The sequence below is a fragment of the Sciurus vulgaris genome, assembly GCF_902686455.1.
Source record: "Sciurus vulgaris genome assembly, chromosome: 4".
NCBI lineage: Eukaryota > Metazoa > Chordata > Mammalia > Rodentia > Sciuridae > Sciurus > Sciurus vulgaris.
This window is the reverse complement of record NC_136464.1, coordinates 142,594,284-142,622,128: the sequence shown is the minus strand read 5'-3', so window position 1 is coordinate 142,622,128 and position 27,845 is coordinate 142,594,284. Positions and strand designations below refer to the sequence as shown.

The following is a 27,845-nucleotide window of genomic DNA, read 5'->3' as shown; positions in this document are numbered from 1 at the left end:
TAACGTAGGCTTATAATCTACTTTATTGTAAAAGGAAATAGATCTTGGCACATAATTATTATAGACAACAGAGTATTCAGAAAAGTTCAAATTCATCAGTATGAAAATACATTTCACTGAAAAATACTTACTTATAAAAACATATTGCCTTTGCCATGTGAAAATCTGGTGTTTAGTTCTCTAGATTTCTTAATTAGGGCTTTTTTCTGAGCTTCATCAAACCGATTAACCTTGAGATCTTTATCACGGTCAAATGGTATTCTCTCTTGGGGCTTATTTTTATCATCAGCAGCCTTATTTTTTAATTTTTTATGATGAATGTCCATAAGAGATTCTGATCTTTTTGACTCCTGGGGAAACATGAGAGCAGAGATCAAAACTTAACTTTCGTAAATCATTGACAGAATATGATCATGAAATAGAAAAGACAGCAACAGTATACATTAAGGAGGGTTATTTGCAAACTCAACATGTTTTTCAAATACAAGATAGCATCTATGAAGATAACACATATCAAATGCTTTCTAATTCTTTATTTTCAACAAAACTGAAGGCGGCTAAAAAAAACCACTAAATTTTGCTAAAGAAAAAAGGCTATCAAAACATAGTATGGAAAAATAGTTAAGAACTAAGTTTCATATTTAGAAAAATCTAAATTGCAAGGACAGTGCTGCTGCTTTCAACAATGTTAACCGTTAGCAAATGATTTAAGCCTCATATTCTCAGCTGTAAGATGGCAACAATCAAGGTAATAATTTGTTAAAAAAAAAAAAGATACTATGAAATTCTATCCTGAGCCTGTTGGGATCTCGATATTATTAAAGACGGGAGATAAGTGTTGGTGACGGTGTGGAGAGAAGGGAAAAAAATAATTTGTAAATATTTGGACAAGACAGAAGTTAAATGATCCAATGAATACAAAGGATTTAATACAGTGTCAGGTATGGGTATGTAGAATCATTCAATAAATGCTGTGTTGGATTTACTGCATTTACTCTACTGTAATCTTTACTATCTCTATAAATTGAATGTTATTATTCCTGATGTACAGATTTGTAAAGAAAAAAAAAACGAAAGGACAAATTTATGGGACCAATGTGAAAAAATCAAATGAATTCCTAATGAGTTGATAGTTCAGAGATCATTAGTAATTTTATTAATTGCTCAATATGAGGTTTAAGAACACTGAAGTTGATCAAACAATTGAATATATCACTATAACAAAATGTGTTCCATTACCATTTACTTCTTTATATAAACTTGGTTCCTTAATTATTAATCAAACAAACAAAAGAACACAATTGAGGCTAAAACCTTACTCTAGCAATAAGTAGCACTCATCCAAAGACCAGGATCTAACTGGAAAAACAGTCTTTCATTAAGAGATTAAATTACATTTAAATTTTACTTTCTTTTGGTACTGAGTTACTTCCCCAGCCCTTTTAATTTTTCATTTTATTTTAAGACAGGGTCTTTGCTAATTTGTGATTCTCCTGCCTCAGCTTCCCAAGCTGCTGGGATCGCAGGCAAGTACCACTGCTATATTTTACTTTTTATGTTTAATATTTATCAAAATTTATAATGTATTTATACTTTTTTTTTAAACAGTACTGGGAATTGAACCCAGGGTCTTGCACATAATATGCAAGTGCTCTTCCACTGAGTTATACCTCTAGTCCTTTTTTATCTTTTATTTTGAGACAGGGTCTTGTTAAATTGCTCAGGCTGGCCTCAAATTTGCAATCTTCCTGCCTCAGCCTTCCAAGTAGCTAGGATTATAGGTGTGTTTCCACACCTAGCTATTTATGTGTTTTTGAGCAACTGAAATTACAACTTAATTTAGAAATTAATATTACTCTTAATGTTTAATGTTAACATTTAAAGTTAGACACGGGAAATTTAAAAACTTCAATTTCAATTTATGTACATATCATATTTTTGTTGCAGAGAAATATGATTTACCAAGATAATTGTAAAACATGGCTTTCAAGTGCAAAAGTGAATTCTACTAGGATATGGAATTCTGTAGCACAAGAGAAGTGAAATTGAACTTCAAAAAAAGGAGAAATAAAATTGTTAAGGAAGAGCTTGTTCAAAGGTATCTTTTAATGGATTATACTAGGTATGGAATTGCTATGGAATTTAAGAGTCTATTTGAAGAATTTACTAGTAAGATAATATGCTATAAATTACATATTTGGCAACTATTAAAACTTATAACAAAATATTTTAGATGTCAAGTAAGAATATAGTTTTTCAAATTTCTTTTAGAGGACCCCTAACAAAAATATTTGAAGACTACTGGTCTCCGTCCCTGACTGGCTGAAAAGACGTACAAATTCCTGAGTCCCATTTTAGATTCAGTGAATCAAAACTGCTAATGGGGACAGAAATGTGTGATTTACCATCCATATCCTGAGATAGGTGATCCACTGGATGTAGAATCTGTGATGTAGATCAATCTTTCTATTAGTTTGGTATTAACAGAAGAGAGGATACCAACCAAAGGAGATGTGTAGGGTTAATTTTTGGATATGAAACCACACGTGTAATGTAAGTATAATGATGTACATCTAAATGTTAAAAAGTTGCACTATAAAAACTTGATATTTTTTCCTTCCTTTTCCTGCATCCATGTCTTTCTCTGCTAAAGAGAAAAATAACTCTTTAATAAGGTAATAAAATGAGGGAGGCCAACAGGTTAATAATTAGAGTTGGAAGGAGAAGGCCTGAAGATGAAAGAACCAGAGGAAACAGAGAACAAAGTTTATGGGCTGGGGATATAGCTAGGTTGGTAGAGTGTTTGCCTTACAAGCACAAGGCCCTGGGTTCAAATCCCCAGCACTGCAAAAAAAAAAAAAAAAAAAAAAAAAAAAAGCAAAGTTTGAAGCAGATGTAATAAAGAACAGAATGGGAAGGTCCTATTATTTTACCTAAAGCCACTATGGAGGAAAGTGATTTACATTAATGAGCAAAACTGTATAAAAGTTAACAAAAAGCAAACAAAAGTAAAGAAACAAAGATGGAAGGTTTCAATGTACTGATATCCTATATTAGTAAACCAAACATCATAGATGGGGGAATACATTAAACTACTGAACTATTATAATCAATTTAAACAATCCAAGTGCTCAAATTTATGATAATAAAAGAAATGAGTTTTCATATTAGTTGTTGCTTTCATATCAGTTGATCTAGGTTAGTATAATCTGCACATGTGATACACAGGACCAAACTAGTGCTAAACTATAAAAAAAATTATAAAAATACCTAGAAGCAGTTGCTTCAGTGAAAATGAGTTGAAAGCCAATTCACGTAGAAATCAATTTGCTAAATGATCAGTCTGCTGAATCATCACATTCAATCATTTAAAAAAATGTTTTTGTTTTATACTAATTTATAATATTTAAAGCAATTTATTTTGAATGAAATGGTTAAAAAAGCTCATGCTTAATTTTTAATTGACTGATTTGAATTTTGTCTCCATGGTAATATTTTAAAAAGAGTCCTCAATTTAAAAATGCTGAGGTTTGGGGTTAAAGAATGATTTAGTGTTAAGAGACTGTATTAACATTTTGAAGTCAATCTCACAATAAGTAACCAAAATTTCAGCATAAGTTTAAAATGCTAACTTCTTGCATTTTTAGTTAAATCTACAGACCTCATTACACACTCCCCTAAAAACTTCAGAATGCATTCATTAATGAGAGTTCAATATTTATTCATAATTTTTTCTTTAAAAATAAATTTATATACAATGAAGTTTACAAATATTAATTGTACATTCACTAAGCTTTATAATCCAAACTCCAATCAAGATCTAGAACTTTTCTGCCACTCCAGAAAGTTGTGTGCTGCTTCCTAGACAAATCCCACAACCATATCCAATATTACTATTCTGATTTTTTGCACCAGATCATTTTGCATATTATAAATCTTCATATAAATAGTATATACTGGAGTCAGATCTAAGGAGGCGCGACTGGCGGCCTGGGCGCGGTCGACCGGGCGCGCCTCCCGCGGAGTCCTCGGGTCTCGCAGAGCTCCAGGACCGACCCCCAGTCGGCTTGTGCCCTTTGCTCCTAGCGTTGTCTCCGCCGGTCGCCTGAATTGGAGGTACCAAGAAACTGATAATGTTTCCTTGAATTTTCTTCTTCAATGTCTCTCATTCTGAAAATCTTAAGCGAGATGCTGGCATATTTTGGTGTTCCCATAGACCAGGTTTTACTGATTTGGGAAAATAAAGACTATGGATCAGCTCGGAGTATTGTTCGTATTATTGGGAAAATGCTTCCTTTAGAACCTTGTCGAAGACCTGCTTTTGAGTTGATCCCGCACTTGAACTCTGTAGAGTCTGATAATTGTGGATCTATGGTTCCATCTTTTGCTGATATTTTGTGTGTGGCAAATGAGGAAGAAGCCAGTTATCTCAGATTTCGAACTAGTACATGGAAAAATGGAGAAAAGGAAAAAATTGAATTTTTCCATCCTTTACAACTAGTTTCAGATCCATTGTTATCAGCTGAAAGACACAACAAACCAGTGAAAAATGATCTGCCTGTAAGTGAAGCTGCAATTAAAAAAATAGCTGCCCTTGAAGATGAGCTTACTTTTCTTCGCTCTCAAATTGCAGCAATTGTGGAAATGCAGGTACTAAGAAATAGAACACATTCTGGCTCCTTTGACTTGAACAACGAACGAGCCCAGTGGTGTGGGACAAATGCCATCGCTGGGGACAGCTGAACTGAGTGTGGATCCAGATCAGTTTCCAAGTACAGTGCTCTCTCCTCCTCCTCCAGCGCCGCTTCCTCCTCAGTTTTCTTCTCTTCAGCCTTCAAGTTTTCCTCCTATACAACCAGGATGTACTGATATTTGTGACTCAGATAATCCAACAACTGAAATAAAAAAGCAGCGCCCTGATGCTAATAAGACCAGTTATAGTCATCATTCAAAAAGCCAGAGAAATACAGATGTTCCAAACATGTTGGATGTTCTAAAGGATATGAATAAGGTCAAGCTTCGTGCTGTTGAACGGTCACCTGGTGGTAGACCCATTCATAAGAGGAAAAGACGAAGTTCACATTGGGATCCAGTGTCCTTAATATCACATGCACTTAAACAGAAATTTGCATTCCAAGAAGATGACTCCTTTGACCAAGAAAATAGATCTTGGGAGTCTTCTCCATTTTCTAGTCCAGAAGCTTCAAGGTTTGGAAATCACATTTCACAGTCAGAAGGACAGTGATCTGAGGGAAAAACTAATGACGCACAAAAGCTGTTGACCGAAGTATCGGCAACAAAAACTATCTCTACACTTGGAAGGAAAGATGCAGAAATATGGCAGCATGTCTTTCACTGCCTTTCAAAGGATCACATCCTCTGTCAAGTAACGTTGAATGAAGCCTGTATCCTGGGATGTGTCAGGGCCCAGATCTGAGGAAGACTCCTAAGAACACCTGTCTGGTTTTGGAAGATTCTGCAGTAAACTGGCTCTTGAAGAGAGTCAGTTGTATGGAGTTTTTCCCCTGTATGCTAACATTATTGAAAGCAGAATATATGCTTCAACAATTGTCCTAAGCAATTCTGACTTCCCAGTTTAAGAGCCTTTGAATCTTTTAAAAATTGGTAGTGATCTGGTTTATGTGAACTTTAGTATTGGAGATTTTCAAAGAAGATGAAATTATAATTTATTTCATTAGGAAACTCATAGTTTTAATCAGAGGGTTGAGCTTTTTAAAACTTCTTCCTGAGATAATAAATTAGTCTTGGACACAGATTTTAAGTGATACAAGTAGAAGTATTTAAAGAATCTTCTTGACATATTTTGCCTGCACTTGCTATGTAAATATGTATGCCTGACATCTGTTTCCTCTATTCCTTATTACATTTATACATTGTTCTTTTGCAAATAGCTTGTACAATAAATGTGTCTTTTGAAAAAAAAATAGTATATACTTGCTCCTTTGACTTCTTGCACTCAGCACAATGACTGATTCATACAGATGCTGCATTTATTTGTAATGTGTTACTTTTTATTGCTGAGTAGGGTTTCATTTTATACTATAGTTTGATTTTTCTTTCTCTTATTGATGGATACCTGGGCCGTTTATAGCACACAGCTATTATGAATAAGTTTCTATGAATATTCTTGAATAAGTCCTTTTGAGGCCACTATAAAGAAAGCATGTTCTCTCTTTTTGTGAACGTTTTCATGTGTCTTAACTAAAGACCCAAGAGTGGAACTGTGTTGTCATAGGGTAAGTGAGAGTGCAATTTTGTAAGAAATGCCACTTTGGAAGAAGGCCTGGTTTATTCATTTTAAGTATTCTTCTTTCCTAATATAAACTATTATGCTATAAATTTGGCTCTAAGCACCAAAGTGCATTCTCCACATTTTGATATGTTGCATTCTTGTTATCATTCAGGTCTAGGTATTTTCTAACTTCCATTATCATTTCCACTTAGATGCAAAATTTAAACTTTGAATTTTTCTAATTTCCAGTTATATATGGCATTTAAGTTATTATGAATTTTAACTTAGATTTCTTGTGGTCAAAGAACATGTTCTGAATGACAGTTATTCTTTCAGTTTTGTTGAGACTTGACTTTTGAGTTATCAGTTTTAATACATGTTTCAAATGGGTTGGGTTTTAGTCTGTTTCCAAAACTGGTCAACATATGTCCAATAAATCAATTTTAATAGAACTTTACATTAACTAAAATGCAGGGAACATAAGATAATTTTACTAAATACCTACAGACTTTTCAGAGACCAATCATTTCTGAGATTTACATTTATTATTTGAACTGAAATACTAGTTTTTAAGAGGGAAAAGAGAACAACAAAAAATTATGTATGCCAAATGAATAAGATCTTAGTGTAGAAATTTACACTGAATTTTACTTCGGAAACATTTTCTCCCATATTTAAGTCTTTCCATAAAATACTCCAAATTTGCTTATAATTTAAAGACTTATGAACTCAGGATGTCTATGAAGGACTCTTGACTGCTGATCAAGGGCTACATATCTCTAGTAATTAAATTTCTGATATATGACTTAGGTAAAGTACAAATTAAAAATATTTCAGGAAGGCAAAGAGGCAATCATAAAAAAGAAACAAGAAAAAGAAAAAATTAGAAGAGCACTGAAAGAAAAATAGAAGATTATATGTTTAATTTTCTTACTTACATTGTATGAAGATACCTGCTCAGCCAATCTCTTATCTCTTCCTGATAATATATATTCCTCATCCTTCTTACTGGACAACTTTCTTGCTTCTTGTGGTTCCTGAGGAATGCACACAAATAACACTTTATAGAGCCACATCATTAAGATAAAATAACAAAGAAATACATTCTTTTTATTTAGATTAAGTAACAAGAAACTAAACTATGCCAGGCTTCTTGAATTCCTTTCATTTAGAAGTATTTATATATGTAATAAGGGATCTGTCAGTGTTCTATGATCTTTCTGAAAACAAGAAAAAACAGAAAAAAACAAAACCCAAAGAGCAACCAATACAAAACCTTATTTAATCAATTAACTGTAAGAACTCATGTATTTATCAAACTAAGGACAAGTTTTGACTAATAATTATTGACACTGTGCCCTTCACCCCCCATTACACGAGCCCCCGTGGTAAACAATATATCTGGCACCCAACGTGGGACCATTGCTGCTGGTCGGCCCCTTTCTTCAGCTCTCTGGTAAGGGCCCCTATCCACACTATATGTGTCTCTCGGGGTTTTGTTCTATGTTTTGTGTTATACGGAACCTATAAGGTAAGATAGGCTCCTTCTTCTTCCCCATTTTTGTTTGTCTCGTCACATTCTCCCTAGTTTCATTGAGCTGCAACACTCTCGGTTGGTCTGGGGCATTTAATTCGGGGGCCGATCATGCCCAAACACTGAACCACCCCTCTTTTCCCTCTATACAGTCCTTCCTTCCTCCATTCTTGCCCCCCTCCTTAACCCTAACCCTAACCCTAACCCTAATGCTAACCCCTCCCACCCCCCACCTCATTCAAGGCCCTCATGAATGGTTTCTGGACTTCCTCACATGTGTTCAGACTGTTGTTGATCCCACTATTTCTGATGAGCTCGTTAAGAATATTCTTGTTAAACAACTTGTTTGGGAGGGAGCCACTATCGCTGTTAAAAATGCCATTGCTCCTCTCTGTGCCAAACCTATAGCTAAATGGATTCCAGCCGCCAGAGAAGTTCCTCCTCTCCCTCCTTCTGACCCAGGTCTCTCCTTTTCTGCCCCAATCTCTGCTCTTGCTGCATCCATGGAACGGTATCTGCTTTTCTGCAGTCTGCCTCTCACCCAGCCGCTTTTGCTGTTTCGCCTACGGGACTCCTTACCAGCTCATTCTCCTCTGCCTTTAGTTAGGTGGAAAGACCCCATATCATCTCAGTGGCATGGGCCCCATCCCCTTCTCTCTCAAGGTAGGGGTTATGTTTGTGTCTTTCCAGAAACCAGCAAAACTCTGGTGTGGGTACCTGCGAGGAATGTCAAACCTGTGCTTGACTGAAATGCTTCTAATGATATACCTTGCTATGCTGTTAAGGAAATTCATTACAGGTTCAAATCGACATCAGCAAAATGATGGCAATGTTGGTAAGCACCAGCCACAATATGTTTGTCTACAGGAACCAGAACAACTTTCCGATGAAGATCTCCAAGACACCAAGCATAAAAAAAGGACAAAATCATAAAAAAAAAAAAAAGGATGCCCAAAAGCCCCTATATCAACATGTTACCTTTATAATATGTGCTATACACTTGGGATTGATGATGGCTGGTAGTCAATGACGGGTAAGATCTCCAGAGGGAGACAACCTAAGACAGGCACAGCCGCCTATCTCCTGCAGTGTCCACGCAGGTTGGCCACCTGGTGGTGTTATAGTGTTACTCCTGGCCAAAGGACACTTAACAATGCACAAAAAAAAAAAAAAAAAAGAAAGAAAAGAAAAAGGGGGGAATGTGGAGTCATGTATCCCCATTGGTGCAAAATACAAAACCCTCAAATGATTGGTGGCTTCGAGTGGTATGACGCACTGACTGACGCGCTGATTGGATAGGTACTCAATAAAAGAAGAAGCTTCCGCAATAAATGAGTCAGCAGCTACAAGCTCGCCTGCTCCTACCTGGCTCCCCGTGTCTGTGTGGTTATTGACACTGCGCCCTTCACCCCCCATTACACGAGCCGTGGTAAATAATAAATAATGATGAAACACAGGAGTAAAAATAAGGCTTAGAAACAAACTCTCCATTATGTTTTTAGAAATAGCAAAAAGAAAAAGGTGTATATATTAATAAAAAAATAAAGACAACTATCTTTATTCACAGAGTATGACTGTATACACAACACCCCCAAATCTACCAGAAAACCTCTCCAAACTAATAAGCAAGTATGGCAAAGTTGTATAACACACTGTCAATATATAGAACATAACAACATTAGATAACTGGAATTTGGAACAAAACAAAAATTCCATTTATAATAGCATACATGCATAAATACTTAGATAAACTTTTAACAAGCTATAGTTAGAAAAAATGTTACTATGATTTTCTATGGAATATACTCCCAACCAGGAATAAGGAAGACACACATAAAAATGACTGAAAACTATTGTTCTCAACATATATTTTCATGTTATTTGCTTAGTAAAACTAAGGAGGTCCTCATTATATTTTTTACCTTAGTAATGAATTAAAACAACATATTTGAAATAAAGTACATTAAAAACATAGGAATAGCATATTTCTTATTTTTTCCATTAAATTTTCTTCAGAAAGTAGAGGCTTTTACTTGTAAATATGAAGAGAGAAGTGATGTCATGTTCAAATGGAGATGAAAACCTGATCTTAATAAGAAACTGTTAGATCTCAAGACTGGGATGTGAAGAGGTAACAGATGTCATTCAATCAACTTATGCATGACTTTTTCATTTCTCTCTAAAGAGCAATCCTTTCTTTTAGGCCATGCTGGCTAAGTGGAACATAAGCGCATTAGAGGTATGGAGATGTATGTACACTGTGAAATCAAACATACAAAGTAACATGAAGAAACTGGAGAGAACCTATCAAGAAGGAAATATGACCAAGATTTGTGACAAAAATTAGTCATGAACTTTACACAGAAACAAATATACCAGAAAATGAACAACTTTGTGATCTGATATAGTTAATATATAGTGGTACTATATACTAAATTTTAATTTTCTAGTTTAATATGCAAGTATTTTTTTCAATATATTTTAAAAGATATGTTTTCACGTAGAAAGTGTGATATATAAAGACGAGGGAATACAGAGTTAAAAACACTTAAAATGAACTTTTCCTATGCTGTATCCCCTCCCTTCCCTTCACTCCCCTCTGCCTAATCCAAAGTGCCTCTATTCTTCCCTAGCCCCTCCACCCCTTATTATGAATTAGCATCCACATATTAGAGAAAACATTCAGCCTTTGGTCTTTTTGGAACTAGCTTATTTCGTTTAACATGATATTCTCCAGCTCCATTTACCTGCAAATGCCATCATTTCATTCTTCTTTAAGGCTGAGTAATATTCCCTTGTGTATATATACCACATTTTCTTTGTCCATTTATCTGTTGAAGGGCACCTAGGTTGGTTCCATAATTTAGCTTTTGTCAACTGACCTGCTATAAACATTGATGTGGCCCTGTAGTATGCTGATTTTAAGTCCTTTGGGTATAAATGGAGGAGTGATATAGCTGGGTCAAATGGTGGTTCCATTCCAAGTTTTCTGAGGAATCTCCATACTGCTTTCCATAATAGTAGCAAAAAGTTGCCATCTCATCAATAATGTATGAGTGTACCTTTTCCCGATATCCTTGCCAACATAAAATGGACTTTCTGCTCATCATTTCCTAGCTCAGTGAAAAGCTGCACCACAGAGGTTAGTTTCTCCCTCTATAGCATGAAGTCAATAAACCTATGTCTCATGGTTTTCTTGGGGTTTAAATGAGGCAGTTTATTGAAAAATAATAAACAGTATGACTTTCCTTCTTCATAACTTCAGGGAAAAAATATTTTCCCTTTGGATCATAATTTCAGAAAGTAGTACCCTTAAATAATTTTGCATTATATCTTTTCAATATTGAGCCATCATGGACATAAATAAAAAGGAACACTCATACATTGCTGGTGGGGATGCAAATTAGTGCAGCCACTCTGGAAAGCAGTGTGGAGATTCCTTAGAAAACTTGGAATGGAAACACCATTTCACCAAAGGATGAATGATTTTGCTGATAAGTGGATGATGACACATAATGGGGGGGGTGGGAGAGATGCAAGAATGGAGGAAGGAAGGACTGTATAGAGGGAAAAGAGGGGTGGGAGAGGTGTGGGGGGGAAGGAAAAAAATAACAGAATGAATCAAACACCATTACCCTATGTAAATGTATGATTACACAAATGGTATGCCTCTACTTCATGCACAAACAGAGAAACAAGATGTATCCCATTTGTTTACAATAAAAATAAATTAAAAAACAAAACAAAACAAAACAAAAAAACCTCTCACCTTAGCTTTCCTTTCTCTATCAGCTGGAGTATCTGTCCAGATTGATCGATCTCCGGATTTGTCATCAGCTCTTCTCTTAAAGGCCCTTGGCCCCAAACCAAAGTCTTTCATTTCTGGAGGAAGTTCAGTCATCCATGACTCTCTTGTTATTGGTTTAGATGAATCCTTTATGAGAAATTAAAAGTTAAAGAAAAAGCAGCGTGCAAAGTATGTGTGTGTGGGTGTGTGTGTGTGCATGTGCATGTGCACATAATTGTGGTGTGGGTATATAAAAATACTATTGTGTTTGTGTTTCTCAACTGAAGTTTTAAATTTACTGACAGACTTTAATAGAAAGGTTTGATGTTTCTGTCACATACTTTTGCCATGTTACAAATATTTTCATCCAATTTGTTATTCTTTTGACTATATCTTGCCATTCAGAATATTTTTAGTAGAAAAATTTGCCAATCTTTTCCAATAAAGTTTCTGGATTCTATACTTCACATACACACACACACACACACACACACCACACACAAACACACACAGAATTAATGTTTATTTTGAACATTTTGTTTTTATTTAAAGTTTTTTTTGTAGTTTTAGAAGGATGTCTTTATTTTATTTATTTTTATGTGGTGCTGAGGATTGAACCCAGTGCCTCATCCATGGTAGGCAAGAGCTCTACCACTGATTTACAGCCCTAGCCCCTGGATTTTTAATCTATTTAGTTTCTTAAAGTATCTTTAAAACTTACATCATCTCCTTTAGTTAGTTTTTCTTTCATTCTCTGAGCCCTTTTTTCAAATTCTGTTGTTACACTATAATTAACTGGTCCTTTTGCAGGCATTGGTCCAACAATATTCTCATCTTCACTGCTATCTGTTTCCTTTGAAAATAAGACATTATCTTTAATCCAACAGCAGAGTTATAAGTTATAGGAAATAATTCTAAATTACTTAAATTTAACTGAAATGGATTACCTAAAGATAATAAAACAAAAAAGCAAGTAACGAATCATCACCAAACAATAAGAACCTCTTCCTTGCCTTCCTCAAATGCACTGTACGGAGAGGTAAGTTCATGGCATGTGGACTATTTCACCTCTCTTCCTATGTCCACGGTAAACTATTGAAGCTCTCTTCCTGATAGACATAGATGTAGCCTTGGACTTCTTTCTAACATAATATTTCTGATTTTTATCACCACTTGGTCAGAGGTGACACATTTGAAGCTAATTTTATTCATGTATATAAAAAGTTCTTTGGAATAAAATGTACATAAGCAGGGCATTCTTGGGAGCTATATCAGCTTTCATGAACAGAAATATTGTGCAATAATTCACAGAATTCTGACCCAATGAGTTAATTCAGTTCCAAAAGCACCTTACTCACTTCAAAGATAAAATAGTATTATAGTTATTGAATTCAACTTGTTCTTATTAAGTCATTTTGACAAATGGCTTCCATGTATGAGTCTGTTGTCCTCAGACTCATATCCTCATGTATGAGATGCTTACAGGTTGTCCTGCAGATTTTTTATTTTTTAAGAATTTAACCTTTATTTTATTTATTTTTTTTTATGTGGTGCTGAGGATCGAACCCAGGGCCTCACTTGTGTGAGGCAAGTGCTCCACCACTGAGCTATAACCCCAGCCCCTCCCCCAGGAGATTTATTAAGATGACAGACAGCTTCTTCCTCTTAGGTTTTAACTAGTAAGGTCAGGAGATCATTTATATTGCTTTCATTTTCCCCACAAACCAATTAAATAGATGAAATGTGAGGTCACTTGGACCATGGTAGGTAAAGAAGTGGCTGGATTCTGGACGTCTTCTGAAGGCAAGAACAACATTTGTTGACAGATTCATTTCTTTAACTTATGCCTGACACATGGACGGGAGCTCTAGAAATACTTGTAGAAATGATGAGTAACCCTGAAGTTCACAATCGTAATTGCTGGGCTGTTTACTTTGAGTAACCTTAGTGGTGAATTCTCAGTGGAGATGGGCTGGAGTCTCTTGATTACCTGAATTCATTTGTAGGAAGGTACTGAAGCATAAGATACTGAATATATGATTTAAAGTCACATGAACTGGGTTTGAGTCATGGCTTCAATAAGCAAAAATTGTGTTAATTTTGGTAAATTACCCAATTTCTTTGGTCTTTTACATTTGTAAGGTAATGGATAAAGTTCATTTTATGCAGCTGTAGAAAAGATAAAAATAAGATCCATGTATGGGGAAAATGCACTAAAAATGAAGAGTGCTATATAAATTCCAGCTATTTTCAAGAGAAAAACAGCCTTCATACTTTACTCCAAAATCATTTGATCTATCTTTTCATAAGAAATTACTTAATCACCAGCATCTTTGTCATATACAGGTAGCAGAACTGAATAGGACAGAGTGATTTTTAAGGTAAAGTCTATTATTAATGCTCCTGTTTTCTTTCCTTCAGGTCAAATTACAATGATTCCTTAAACTTTCATCATGTCCTATTTTTCTAATACTTTAAAGTCTCCCTTCACTCTGTCAATTTTGCGGTTTTTCTTATAGAGTTTCAGGTTTGTGAACAGCTACCTGAAGTTCTACCTATGTTACAATCTTAAATTAATCTGAATATAACTGATTCTTATATTACATTTGAGTCAAATGATTATAGTTACCACTAAAGTTCTGACTTTGTTACATCTTTTTCTTTAAATGGAAACTTTTCAAACCTCAGAGTTGAAATATGATGATACTTGTCCTAGATCATCTCTGCCTTTGTCACTTTTCTGTGCAGATTTAATGAAACCAGGAGGCAATGCAGGACCTATTATAGGCCTGAAAAATAAAATACACATTTATCATTCTCCCTAACTTTAAAGTAGTTTTCAGAATAAAAGCTCACAAAAATAATAAAACTAGATACAAACATTGAAAATAAAAAAATTATTCACCATATTATTTTCACCAGTATTACCTAATATTTTTCTACTAGGAGTCTTAAAAAACTTAATTTTGGCATTTTTAACTTTCTATTTGTTAGTCAATTAGATAATATGCCAATAATTCTCAATCTTTGTGATGCTTGTGTGTCCCTACTTCCTAAAAAACTATACTAAATAAAAATGATAATTTTTTTAAAAAGCCTTAGATGAATAAAACTTGTGAAGGCGTTTTTCTATTTAGTGCCTTGACTTTCTTTCAGTTGTGATATTTACTTTCCATGGAAAAATATTTTAAGGACATTATAATTATGGCTATTAAAGTATAAATTGACTTTCCCTAAAGAAAAATATAGCATGTACATACAATAGATGTCAGTACTTATGGTATACAAGACAGTAAGTTGTGCATGGTGGTGGATGCCTATAATCTCAGCTGAGGCTGAAGCAGGAGGATTACAGGTTTGAGGCCGGTCTCAGCAATTTAGTGGGGACCCCAGCAACTTGGCAGGGGCCTCAATAAATTAACAACTATCTCAAAATTTGAAAAGGATTAGGGCTGTGGCTCACTGCTAAAGCACTCTTGGGTTCAATTCCTAGTATCAAAAAACAAACAAACAACATCAAAACAAAACAAAAACAAAAAAGCCAAGGCAATATAAAAATCTATACAACATCCTCACTAATAAGCTAGTAAAGATGTGTAAGTGTAAAATACAGTTAGTTCATTGTGACCGAAGGAAGGAAAAAGTGCTGAAACCACATTTCAACCAGTGCACCTGTTTCCTTAAAAACAACTCTGATCAGTATAAGTCACTCTGCTTTCTAGTCACTTCACTCTGGGCAAATTTAACACCCAAGGTCAACACAAACAATATACGGTGGAGCCCTGGCCTATTTGATACCAAAAGTCATTTTCTTTTGAGCTGCCCCAATGCCACATTCTGAGGGAAATGACATTAGTTCAAAAAAGAGAATTTCTTGAATTCTGAGACTGATTTTATGTACGGAAAAAATAAAATGGAAAAAATACATACATTCTCCTGTTAATACTTACCAGTTTCTTCACCCTTGCTTTTGTACCAATGTTTTTTCCACAGTTGTTGCTGTGCCAGTGTTAATGACACAGATGGCACTGAAGTCCTAAAGCTGAATCCCCCAGGTTGCAATGTGCTCAATTAGAGTCTCACAGACAGACTTCCTGGCAGGGGAGAAACAGTACCAAGAGCCAGAAAGTCTCGGTTCTGAATCTGACCACTAAATAACCTCCTGTCTTGGTTCATAAAACCTTTTTGAGCATAACAATTTGCAGATGAAAGACGGGGAAGTTTGGCACTGTTGGATCCAATTAGTTATCATTTATAAGCTAGAAGGAAGTACAGCATGGGTTTTTCTGAGTATAATTTTTAGCAGAGCTATGCCTGCAATTATAGTTCAATTTTCTAGCCTCAGGGGGTTTGTTGAAATAAAATTAGTGGTACATAAAACCTTAAAATATAGTAAATATAACCATGGCATGCTATTGCTGTGTATGAGTTTTTTTACTTTAGTGTATGCTACTAGCTATTTATTTTACACATAGATTTTAATACTGCCAAAATGCAATTCTTAAGAAAAAAACTGCTGTAGATTAAGTATAGGTTGAGTCCTTAGCCAAAATGCTTGGGTCCAGAAGTGTTTCAAATTTCAGATTTTGAAATATTTTGTTTTGTTTCTGGCGTTGTTTTATTTTTTTCAGATTTTGGAATATTTGCATATAAATACAATGATATATCTTGGGGATGGAACCCAAGTCTAAATGTGAAATTCATTTATGTTTCATACACAACTCACACTCATAACCTGATGGTTAGATCAATATCACTATTTTAAATAATTTTGTGCATGAAACAAGGTATACACTGAACCATAAGATTTGTGATGTAATGACAGTGCTCAAAAGTTTCAGATTTTGGAGCATTTTGAATTTCAGGTTTTCAGATTACAGATGGTCCATGTATAATGTGTGTGTGTGTGTGTGTGTGTGTGTGTGTGTGCATGTTCTTAAGAATGCTTTATCCCAGGAGGCAGCAACTTTTCTAGGAAGGGCTAGGTAGTAAATTTTATTTATTTATTTATTTAATTTTATTTTTTGGTATCAGGGATGGAACCCAGGGCACTTAACCACTGAGCCATACTCCCAGCCTGTTTAATGTTTTATTTTGAGACAGGGTCTTGCTAAGTTGCATAGGGCCTCACTAAGTTGCTGAGGCTGGTTTTGAACTTGTAATTCTCTTGCCTCAGCCTCCCAAGCCACTGGGATTACAGGCATGTGCCACCATGCCTGGCTAGGCAGTAAATTCTAAAGTTGGAGGGCCACATTTATGTTCCTGAGTCTTTGTTTTTATAATTAAAAAAAATGTAAAAAATCATTCGTAGTTTTGGGACCAAACCAAAAAAAAGGTGGGATTTGCCTATCCTTGTTTCATCTAAAAGGAACAAGGTTACTGAATACAAAATGAATAACCATCTTTTCTACTTGGTCTTGCATACTGGTATCTATGATATGAATTATAAACAATTCAGTGTATAATTTTATGTTCAGTATTTTAAAATTTTGCAGTTCTGATAAGACAATAGGAATCAGTATTTACTGTATACTTACTCTGGACTAGTCACCATATAAGATACAGACAAAAACATGTGTAGAAGAGAAGAAATCTCAACCATTGTAATAATTTTGGAAGGTGTGTGTCATTGTACTTTACATATGACAAATTTGATGTCCACAGAAATTGACTAATTTGGGGTTTGTTTCTTCTATCAATAAATACTTAAGTAAACAACTGAATAACAAGTCAGAACACCAGGACCAAGTCCATGGTCTACCACTTATTATTGCCACTGTTATGTGTTAAAGGATGAAGAAGGATAATATTCCATCCAGTCTATCACCACTTTTGTGACTATCGAATAAGAGATATGGACACTTTTTATAATTTATACAAGTGTCAAAAACATGTAAATAATTATTTATTATAGGGAATAATTACTTTTTCCTGTTAATGACCCATTTCAAATGTTATAAAAATATATGTTAAAAAACAATTTTGGAAAACTCTTCAATGAATTAACAGACACTGAGATATTAAAAAAGACTGGCCTGAAATATTACACATTATCACCTGGGAGGAGAATCATCCTGCTTTTTAAATCCAGGAGGAAGGGCTGGTCCAAAAAACCCATCATCATCATCATCCTGATTTCTCCTCTGTTTTCTGAAAACAAAGTAGTATATTTTAATGCATATGTCAAAATTTTTTCACATGGAGAAATTTTAATTTTTAAAGGAATCATTAACTTTAATTGTGTAAACACTAAAACAATAAATTAATTTTACCAAATAATAGAAAAATGGACAATACAATAGTTTTTAATTAATCCTTTCCTGGAATTTATTTTTGGTATAAAATAGAGATTGTCATATTTTAAAGCAATGCTGTATCACTATTCTATATTTTCTGTAGTATTAAAGATTCCACTAAATGAAATTTTGAATAGTCTTCTCGGATGTTTCTTAGTGAAAAGTGTATGAGTTTGACTTTAGTCTCACTTAAGGAAGGGGTTAGAACTTGCTCTTTCTATCTCATAATTTTTTAAATGCATCAAATACTTTATTACCCAAAAATAAACAAAGATCCAACTTCTTATTTACATGGACTCATGGTGAATAAGGGTAGATTAGAAGAACGTCATTCATTTATTTAAACAGTATCCACTGCACATACAATTTTAAAAAGAAATTCTATGGTTTATTTAGCATATTTAGTCATGTTAATATATGTTAAAGAAAAATTCTTTATATAAGAATTTCATTGAAATTCTAAATATCTCAGAGCCTATATACTACTAGAATAAACTTCTTTGTAAAAGGTTTAGTTTATGATGGAATGCCATATGAAATTATTTCTTCCTGTACTATATAATTCAGGTATGACATTCCCTCACTAGCTATCAGTTCCAGTCAACTTACACTAGGTCTGCAACTTGGTTTGTTAAATTTAGTGACTTACCTTGCAGTTGGACCAGTATCATCATCTTCAGATTCTTGATTTCCTTCTTCGGACAAAGAACTACTGTCCTCATCACTGTCTGATGAATCTGAACTACTGCTTTTATAATTAGGGGGCAGAGCTGGTCCTGCAACTAAATAAGATTTGTTGTGTGTATCACAACTAGCCTCGACTGTTTCACCGAGCCCTCCTAGCTGACATTTTTCACTTTCTTTTCTGAATTTCACAGCATTGGCTGCCTATCATTTATTATGGATTTGAATCTCAATCCCTCCTATATTTTGTCTTTCCATTTCCAGGAAGGTTGAAATCATATCTTACACCACTTCTTTTATGAAAGTCCAAAATCTTTAATACCTAAACTTATAACAATAACAATTTTGCTGATAATAGGCAATTTTTGCATTGGTTGGTATGCCTGCCAATATGGTTTCTGATTATAGTCAGCATACGGTAGGCACCATTTATGTCATGGAGCTAACCAACCAACAAACTTGCCACTCCATACTATAAAGTATCAGAAATAAAAAATGATTCATTCTAGTTTCTAACAGTTACCACTTAAAAAAAAAAACAACTTTACTGGCATCACCATATTTCTGTTTTGTTTTTAAGCTGATTTTTCAAGTACAAACAAAATTAGTAACTCTCATTTTTACTGCTTGATAGTAGAGAAAGAGAAAAGAGAATAAGGCTATACTGTGGCAGAGATGCTGGGGAGAGGGTGAGGGTCTTCCAGGACAACTTACTAGGGCACTTTGCTCAGCAAAATTAAAAATTACTGCATGGTGTCACTGTGTGATGTCACACAGACACAACCGTCCATGCTGATCCTCGGTGGCAATGCCACAAGTGTACTGTATTAATTCCCCAAATTGGATGTTTATCAGACTAGTTAAAACATTACCCACTCCCCCCAAAAAATCCTGAGCCCTTTTCTCAGAGATTATGATTCAGTTGGCCTGAAAGAAGGCCTGAAAATATGATTTTTCAAAATAGCATTCTGAGTATGACATTCTATATTAACCATAAAGAAATCTAAAAAAGAAGTGACACTTAAATGACAAATAACATGTTTCCAGTTCTTATGTGCTGGTTACTGTTTAAAGAGATTTATATTCATTAACTTATTTAATTCGGACAACAACTTTATTAGGGAGGTATTATTCTTATTTCTATTTTGCAGATGAGGAACCGAGGCACAGAAAGATTAAGTAACTTGCTCAACTTCACACAACTAAACAGTAGAGCTGGTTATGACCCACCAATGTGATTTCAGAGCCTATTTCCTTGACTACTCTACTGACCAATATTCAACAGATCAGAGAGTTAAAGTGCTGCTACAAAACAGGAAAAATATATGGGAGAGCAATTTTTTTAAATTTTATTTTTGAGATAGGTTCTTGCCAAGTTGTCCAGACTAGCCTTGAATTTTGAACCTCCTGCCTTAGCCTCCTGAGTAGCTGAGATTACAGGAATATGACAGCACACCTGGCATGTGAGAAGTTTCAAAGTGGTCAGGAACACCTCTCTAAGGCCTTTAGACGAACTTAAATAATGAGATGACTGGTCAAGTAATGATCTAAAAGAAAAACATTCTAGCCAGATGTAGTGATGCACACCTATAATCCCAATGACTCAGGAAGCTGAGGCAGGAGGATTGCAAGTTTGAGGCCAGCCTCAGCAACTTAGTGAGACCCTGTCTCAAAATAAAAATAAATAAATAAAAAGGACAGGGGAAACTGGGATTGTAGCTCAGTGGTAGAGCACTTGCCTAGTTTTTGTGAGGCACTGGGTTCAGTTCTCAGCACCGCATATAAAAAAATAAAGGTCCACAGACAACTAAAAAAATATTTAAAAAAATAAAAAATAAAAAGGACTGGGGCTGTAGCTCAGTGGTAAAGCACCCTTGGGTTCAATCCCTAGTATATGTAAATCAATCAACCAACCAATCAATCAGCATTTTAGATAGAGGAAGAGCCTGTGGGGGCAGAGGAAGTCCTGCAGAGAGAACAGGCTTTATGCATTCCAGGAATAAAAAAGCCCAGCAGGGCTAAAGCAAAATAAGCAAAATGACAAGATGAAGCTGGGTGGCATGAAGGGGCCAGATTCTGTGGGCTGAAGTCAGATTCACTGACTCTGAATTACAGCCCAGTCACTTATTAGCTGTGTGACTTGGAAAAGTTACTTAACCTTCCTGTGTTAGTCTTGCTTTGTAAAATTGAGGTTAGCAATAGTTTCAACTCTACTAGATAGTTGTGAAGACAACATCAGTTAATACATGCAAAGGACCTAAAATAGTATCTAGTGTAATAAGTGCTTAGTAAATGTGAGTATAGGCTATGACAAGGAGTTTGGATTATAATTATAACAGGCAGTTATAAAGAGGTTCTTCAGTCAGAAGAGATCTGAATTACCTGAAATTAAAAAAGCAAAACTGCTTTTAGACAATAGAAGAGATATCAAGAGTAGGGAATATATATTAGAAAGTTGATAAGAAATGGTTTGATCTGCAATGTACTTTGGAGGAAGAACAAAGGATTTGCTAATGATGTGGATGTAGGAAATGAAGGGGGTAAAAAAATCAAACAAGGGACTGAGGACGAGTCTTATGCTTCTGGCCCGACTGTCCAGCCAGGTGGATGGCAATGCTATTTTCTCATATAGGGGAGACTTCTTAGAAAAGAGGTTTAGGGGAAAGACTCAAGACTCAAGGTTTCTTTTCACAGGTGGTTTTTTTTACAGGTGGTACTTGGGCATACCAGTATGAACCTCAGGTTAGTTTTGGGACTACTGGCCTAGTTCTAAAAAAAAAAAAAAAATTTTTTTTCCCTATCTCTCCTGGAGTAGTACTATAGAATAAATACTTATTTTTTTTTTGAAAAATTACAAATAAAAATTTTAATTTCAGAAACTGAACTCATCATTTGTATACACTAAAGGATACTCCATTCAAATTTAGGTTAAGTATAGAACAGCATTTCAACAAAGCAACTTTCCTAAAAGTCAGAGGCAAATGAGTGATTCATCTCACCCAGGACACTTAATGATTTGAAATAAGATAATGAATCTTTTTTAGATGTTAAAGCAAAAACTCTGAAGACAAATAGAACAAGTACTTATACTCAATAGACTTAAAAATCCAAAATTAAATATTTAAAAATTTGACTTTTTTTTCATTATTTGTATCATTAAAGGGACGGATTTTAGAAAACAAATGCTTAACTTCCAGTATTGCATGCCTTATAACAATAAAGCAGCAAAAAGAGGAAAACATTAAAAATTAAGAACCAAATTCACACCTATACCTTCTGTTTAGGATTTATTGAAAATTTAATGTCTCAGTATGCAAATGTCCCCCAACTATAAATGGTGATTATATCTGACCTCTGACCTCAATGATAATGTGTCCTGTTAGAAGACTGGGGAACTGTATTTTGCTCTCATAGTGATTAGTTCTTTCCATCTTGTCCTTGATTTTAAATATTAAAGAGGGAAGTTTTTATCTCCTCTTTTACTTTTTCCTTTCTTATATGTGGGTGCTATCAATGTAACATCAAGTGGATACTACTGGAAAGTTTTAGATTCGTTTGTATCAAAGAGAAATTTTATTATTCTTCCATATAGTTCAAGTGATTAGAGAGCTTAAGATGATCTAAGTATGTGCTGTCCTTGATATTATAACTAACAGATAAGTTTACCTTGAATTTTAAAAGTAGAATATAAGTTTATAAAAAAGAATAATCCCAGTGGCTTGGGAGGCTAACGCAGGAGGATTGCAAATTTGAAGTTGGCCTCAGCAATTTACCAAGACCCTAAGCAATTTAAGTGAGACCCTGTTTCAACAACAACAACAACAACAACGATAACAACAGAATAGGCAGATAAAGATAAAACTCATCCAAGAAGAACATATGTCCTTATTTTTAAAAATGATAATGCATAAAAGTGACATTCGTACATAAAATCAATTCCTATTTTATTTCATTGGCATTAGAGATTGAACCCAGGGTTGCTCTACCATGAAGCTACATCCCCAGTGCTTTTTATTTTAAATTTTGAGACAGAGTCTTGCTAAATTGCTGAGGCTGGCCTCAAACATGTGATCCTCCTGCCTTAGCCTCCCCAGTTGCTGGAATTACAGACATGTGCCAAATCATTAATTTCTATTTGAGCTGAATCAAAAGAAATAACTATTATATAAGGAAACAGCAGATTACTAAAAGATGGTATAATAAAGAAAAAGAAATATAAAATAAAGAAAAAGAAGAATATTAAAGGTGCAAATGAATCCACATTACTGACTTCCAAATAACATTAAGGACATTCCTGGCTTCACTTTTTTATGAGTATCTATCTTCTGAACTATATAAATTGTCTAAAAGATTATCTGAGGTACATATAATGAACTCTTTCATATCCTTTCTAAAGCAGTGACACTTATGATTAAGAAGTTCTTCCTCTGCAATGGTAATTTTACAACATCACAAGTTTCAAGAGAATAGGGGTCATGCTTAAGGTTTCATTATATCTCCCTTGCAACAGCTATCACACAGAATTATGCATACAAAAATGGACTCAGTATAATACATAAAATCTCATTACAATCAGCATTAACACATGAACAGTTGCAATTGGCTTTTTTTGCAATTGATGTTTGGAGACATCAACTCTGAATCCCAATGAAATGAAATGTTACACCCCTAAAAGCAATGCTATTCTTCTCATTAGTAGACTTGTAAAAAATGTATTCCATTATGCCATGTTATGTTATGTTATGAAACAAAAATTTGTAGAAATTTGAGCTGGGTGCAATGGCACACGCCTATAATCCCAGCTACTTGGGAGAATGACACAGGAGGTTTACTAATCTGGGCAATTTAGCAAGATCTTTCCTCAAAATAAAACATAAAAAGGGTTGGGAATGTAGCTTAGAGGAAATGTGCCCCTGTGTTCAATCCTCAGTACTGAAAGAAAAAAAAAAAAAAAAAAAAAAGTAAACATTAGTTTTCTCTTGTTATATACATGTCAATTTGCAGAGCCAAATATATTTACTATCTGGTCCTTTACAGGATAAGTGCTAACCCCATAACATGATTAAGTTACAGAAATATCAAGGAGTCCCAAACCCAGTCTTTGCACAGAAATGTCAGAAAATGTTTCCTAAAAGAAGTGATGGTTGAGGGAAGGCCCCCAAACAAGGCAGAGTTAGCTGGGAAAAGTGGGTGGGGATTGAGTGAAAAGTTGTCCAATCAGAAGGAAATGTATCTGCCAAGCCCTGAAAGCAAAAGAGCCTAGTTCCCAGAAAATAGAAAGGTGTTTGGGATGGCTGAGATCAAGAGAGGAAAGAAGGATCAGTGAGTTAAGTGCTGCTGTGAAGTCAAGCAAGATTAGGGATGAAAGTAGTCTTGAATTTAGCAATAAGTGATGTTTATTTCTACAGAGAAATAGACGAGGGCAGTCTCAGTGGCCTGGCAAGAGCAGAAGCCAGGATACAGTGGGTTAGGATAAAATGGAGCGTCCAGAGACAGTAAGAGAAAAAGAAGAATAGCTAGTGGGAGATATGAAGTAGAATTTTCTTAAAAGATGGGAAAAATTTGAGCATTTTGGTAAAAATGTTAAGGGTGTGCAGCCCTGAAAATAAGGAAGGGATTCAGAGTAAAAAGGAAGGATTTGCTTTAGAAGGACATAGTACATCTCTTCCATTGTTATCAAAGGAAGACAAAAATAGATTCAGGAACATTTTTAGTTATTGTAACCAATATCTGGGAAGTTGTAATCCTCCTGTATCATTTCAATGAAGTTGAGGGAAAGATACAAAGTTTAAGAAAGAAAAAGAAGGTACTAAAAAGTCATGGTTGTGGGCTGGGAATGTGGCTCAGTGGTAGGATGCTTGCCCAGCATGTGCAAGGCCCTGGGTTCAATCTCCAGAAACACACACACACACACACACACACACACACAAAAAAAAAAAAAAAAAAAAAAAAAAGCAAAAAAGCATCAGTATCAGCAGCTAGTGTTGCTATGTGAAGAGAGCTAAGCGAAACCTATGATGATTCCTGGGCAGACTTAAAAATACAGTTAGGGAAGAAACTATAATTTTAGTATCATTAGTCTAATTAGTCTATAGTCTATGGAGGTGTGAAGTTTCTCTTAGCAGCGTTTGGCAGCCTAGACATAGGCTTACTGAAGTTAACATTTGTAATGATCCAGGGCTGGGTTTCTTTTCTGCTGAATGGGTTTACCAGAATACTTAATGAAATAAGGAAGTCGAAGGGCCCTAGAGTCTAAGTGGATCAGGGACAGAAATAATTTAAGGGAGAATATACAAAGACAGAGACTGGTCAGCTGAATGAGGTTAAAAAACAAAAGACAAATGAAATGGGAGTAACTGAGTGAGGATGATGGGTGAATAAGGAGTTGTTGCTTGACAATGAGATCTGAATTTAAGTTTTTGGCAGTAAGACAGGGTCCAGAGTGTGACTATAAATGCAGCTGAAATTAGTGGAGGTAAAAGTCACTGCAGATAAGGAACTAGAGTTAGTGTCAGAATGGCCAAGGCTTCACTTAGGTTTGCAGAGGAGCATCTGGGACATGTGAATTGACTGTAAGAAAGTATTTGTACCTCAGTGTTTTTACATGACATGATCTCAGGGGAAATTTTCAAACAGTCAATTTCCAGAATATATATTTGAATAAAGTATACTCATTCCATCTCAGACCTGTGGTCTCCTTCCCTTCTCTGAACTGGTCTCCCTTATCAGTAATTTTTTTTTTTTTTTTCTCTAAGCTGAGTTTGAGGAATACAGGGCAGATATCAGACTGGGTTCAAGAATCCTCACTTGAAGGAAATTCTGATATGTGCTACATGGATGAAACTTGAGGACAATTTGATAAGTGAAATAAGATAGTTACGAAACGGTAACAAATAATAATGTTTAATTCCACTTACATGAGATAATTATGACAATTTCATAAAAAAAGAAAGTAGAATGATGATTGCTATGGACTGGGGGATGGACAAATAGGGAGTTTTTGTTTAGTGATACAGGTTTCAGTGTTGCAAAATGAAAAAAGTTCTAGAGATGAATGATGGTGATGGTTACACAATAGTAGAAATGTATCTAATGCCATTGAACTGAGTGCTTAAAAATGGTTAATGTGATATACTTCAGATTACATATATTTTACTAGAACAACAACAACAACCTAGATTCACATATATTGGTTACTCTAAGGAAAGTGATGACATTATAGTGCAGCAGAGAAGGAACAGTTAGTTCAAAAAATGGGCCAGGCCAAGTAGTGACCCAGGGGAGGAAAAAACTTCATCCCTACCTTGTACCATAAGCAAACATCAATTACAGATGTACTGTTAAAATAAACATGGAAGCTGAAACAATAAAGCTTTTAGAAGAACACATAGAATAACTCTTTAACCTTGGAGAAGGAAAAAGTTTCTGAAACAGAATGCAGAAAGTCCTACTATAAAAAAGAAAAAAAATTGTGAATTGGAATATGTTAAAATTAACAATTTATGTTCATCAAAACATACCAATGAGAGTGAAAATGCAGCTATAGAATTAGAGTATATTTCTATCCACTGTAATACAAATAATCTGAAAAGTGATATATGTAGACTATAGAAAGAACTCTACAAATCTGTAAGATAAATTGCTCAATGGAAAAAATGATCAAATGACTGTACATATGTCCAAACGGTCAACAACAACCCCCCCCCCCACACACACACAAGAAAAGGTGGTCAATTAACACTACCATAAGATTTTTGCTAAAAAAAAAAAAAAAAAATCAGATTAAAAGGACAAAAAACTATTATGGAGAACATGAGACAACTAGAATTCTCGGAGAATTCTCATAGAATACTGAGAAGCTTGGTAAATTGGTATAGTACTTTGAAGCTAGAAGTGTCTGCCATAGACATGTAATGCAATGTGGTAGGTCAGAATTTGGGCGACTGAGAGAGTGGAGCAACTGAGACCAAGGGCAGCGCGCCAAACGGGTGACCAATCAAACGGACAAGAAATCTCCACTGACCCTTAACTCCACCTGTTGACCCTTAACTCCACCTGTCACTCAGCCAAGACCCCCGCCCATTCCGGCCTATAAAGACCCTGGGCAACCAGGACCACGAGCGATTTTCTCCGGCTCCCTACCCCGACCTGTAGCCCCGGGGGCTGGGAATTTCGCCCGAGAGCCCAAATTCCAATAAAGCTTGCTTCAGCTGCTTTCTGTCCGATTTTATTTGGCTGCTAACCGTGCCCCTGAGCTTATACAATGCACAGGAGAATTTTTTGTTCAGGCAAAAAATGGAAACCATTCAAAGTTCATCAATGATAAAATGGATAAATAAATTGCAGAACATTCACTCAGTGGAATTCACCTACATTTTCTTCAACCTTATTCAAGGAAAATCCCTAAGGATAAAGAGGAAGGCATTGTAATGCGTGGGAGAGTTAGGAAAGATTTCGCTGACACTTCAGTTAGGCCTTCAAGGATAGGTAGGATATTGTCAGATGTAAGTTCAACCTAAGGCCAGAAGAAAGCACAGAGTTGCGGAAGTGTGCAGAAACTCAGACTAGTATGAGCAATGAAATGTGTGTGTCAAAAGGAAGGACAGAATGAGAGGCTACACAGGCAGATCTGGGGTTAGAGGGTATATGATCCTCTGCAAAGGTCTTGTACGTCAGAAAGCAACATTGGGAAGAAGCTAGGGGCCAGCCCCGTTCTAATATGGGCTCCAACATTGACGAGCTGGGTGATCTGGGCATGTCTTGGCTTCACTTGTCGGTGTCTCCACTTGTAACACGGGAATAATAATCTTTTCCTTATACAGTAGCTGGGAGGCTTGAATGACTGAACGTGTATTGATCAATTAACACTGCGTCGGGCATATGAAGCACCAAGTGGGAATGCTTCGTCGTTGATTGTCAGGCCAAAGCTCAGTTTCTGAGGCGCCTCCTTCCCACTGTTCACTGGTAAGGCTTGGGAAGGAGAATAAACTTGCGGCGGCCGGCACCCACTCCCCACTCCTCCGCCCTCCTATGCCCCAGACCTTTTCTCAGACAGCAGGGTTGGGCCAGAAAGAGTTGGGCCCGGCGGGCAGGGGACTCGCCGCCGCTTACCCGGGCTTGGGTCCCGCTCCTCGTCCTCTGCTGTTCCGCGGGTCTTGAAACCAGGCGGCAGCGCCGGTCCGATCAGGTCCCTGGCCATCCGCGGGGGCGGACACTGACCACCAGTCAAGTTTATCGGTTCGCGTCAAATCTACCCCAAAGGCAGCCCCGGCTGCTCCGCGGATCTTAGAA

At 35.7% G+C, this 27,845-nt stretch overlaps 2 protein-coding genes across 2 annotated transcripts; one reads left to right on the top strand and one right to left on the bottom strand.

Moving 5' to 3' along the window:
- Positions 1–27,826, bottom strand: GPALPP1 (GPALPP motifs containing 1). Its single transcript, XM_079137000.1, has 8 exons — positions 27,666–27,826; positions 18,520–18,652; positions 17,632–17,724; positions 14,258–14,363; positions 12,296–12,427; positions 11,557–11,721; positions 7,192–7,290; positions 1–350 (listed from the first exon to the last, which is right to left on the bottom strand). Exons 1-8 carry the CDS (start codon positions 27,751–27,753, stop codon positions 132–134), a joined length of 1,035 nt encoding a protein of 344 aa, XP_078993126.1. The 5' UTR covers positions 27,754–27,826; the 3' UTR covers positions 1–131.
- LOC306659458 (mitochondrial fission regulator 2-like) lies at positions 4,139–5,382 on the top strand. The gene is given in 2 exon segments (XM_079137008.1): positions 4,139–4,700; positions 4,702–5,382. Coding segments are annotated over 2 exon segments (1,086 nt in total). The 5' UTR covers positions 4,139–4,158; the 3' UTR covers positions 5,246–5,382.
- Positions 27,827–27,845: the final 19 nt, after the last annotated feature.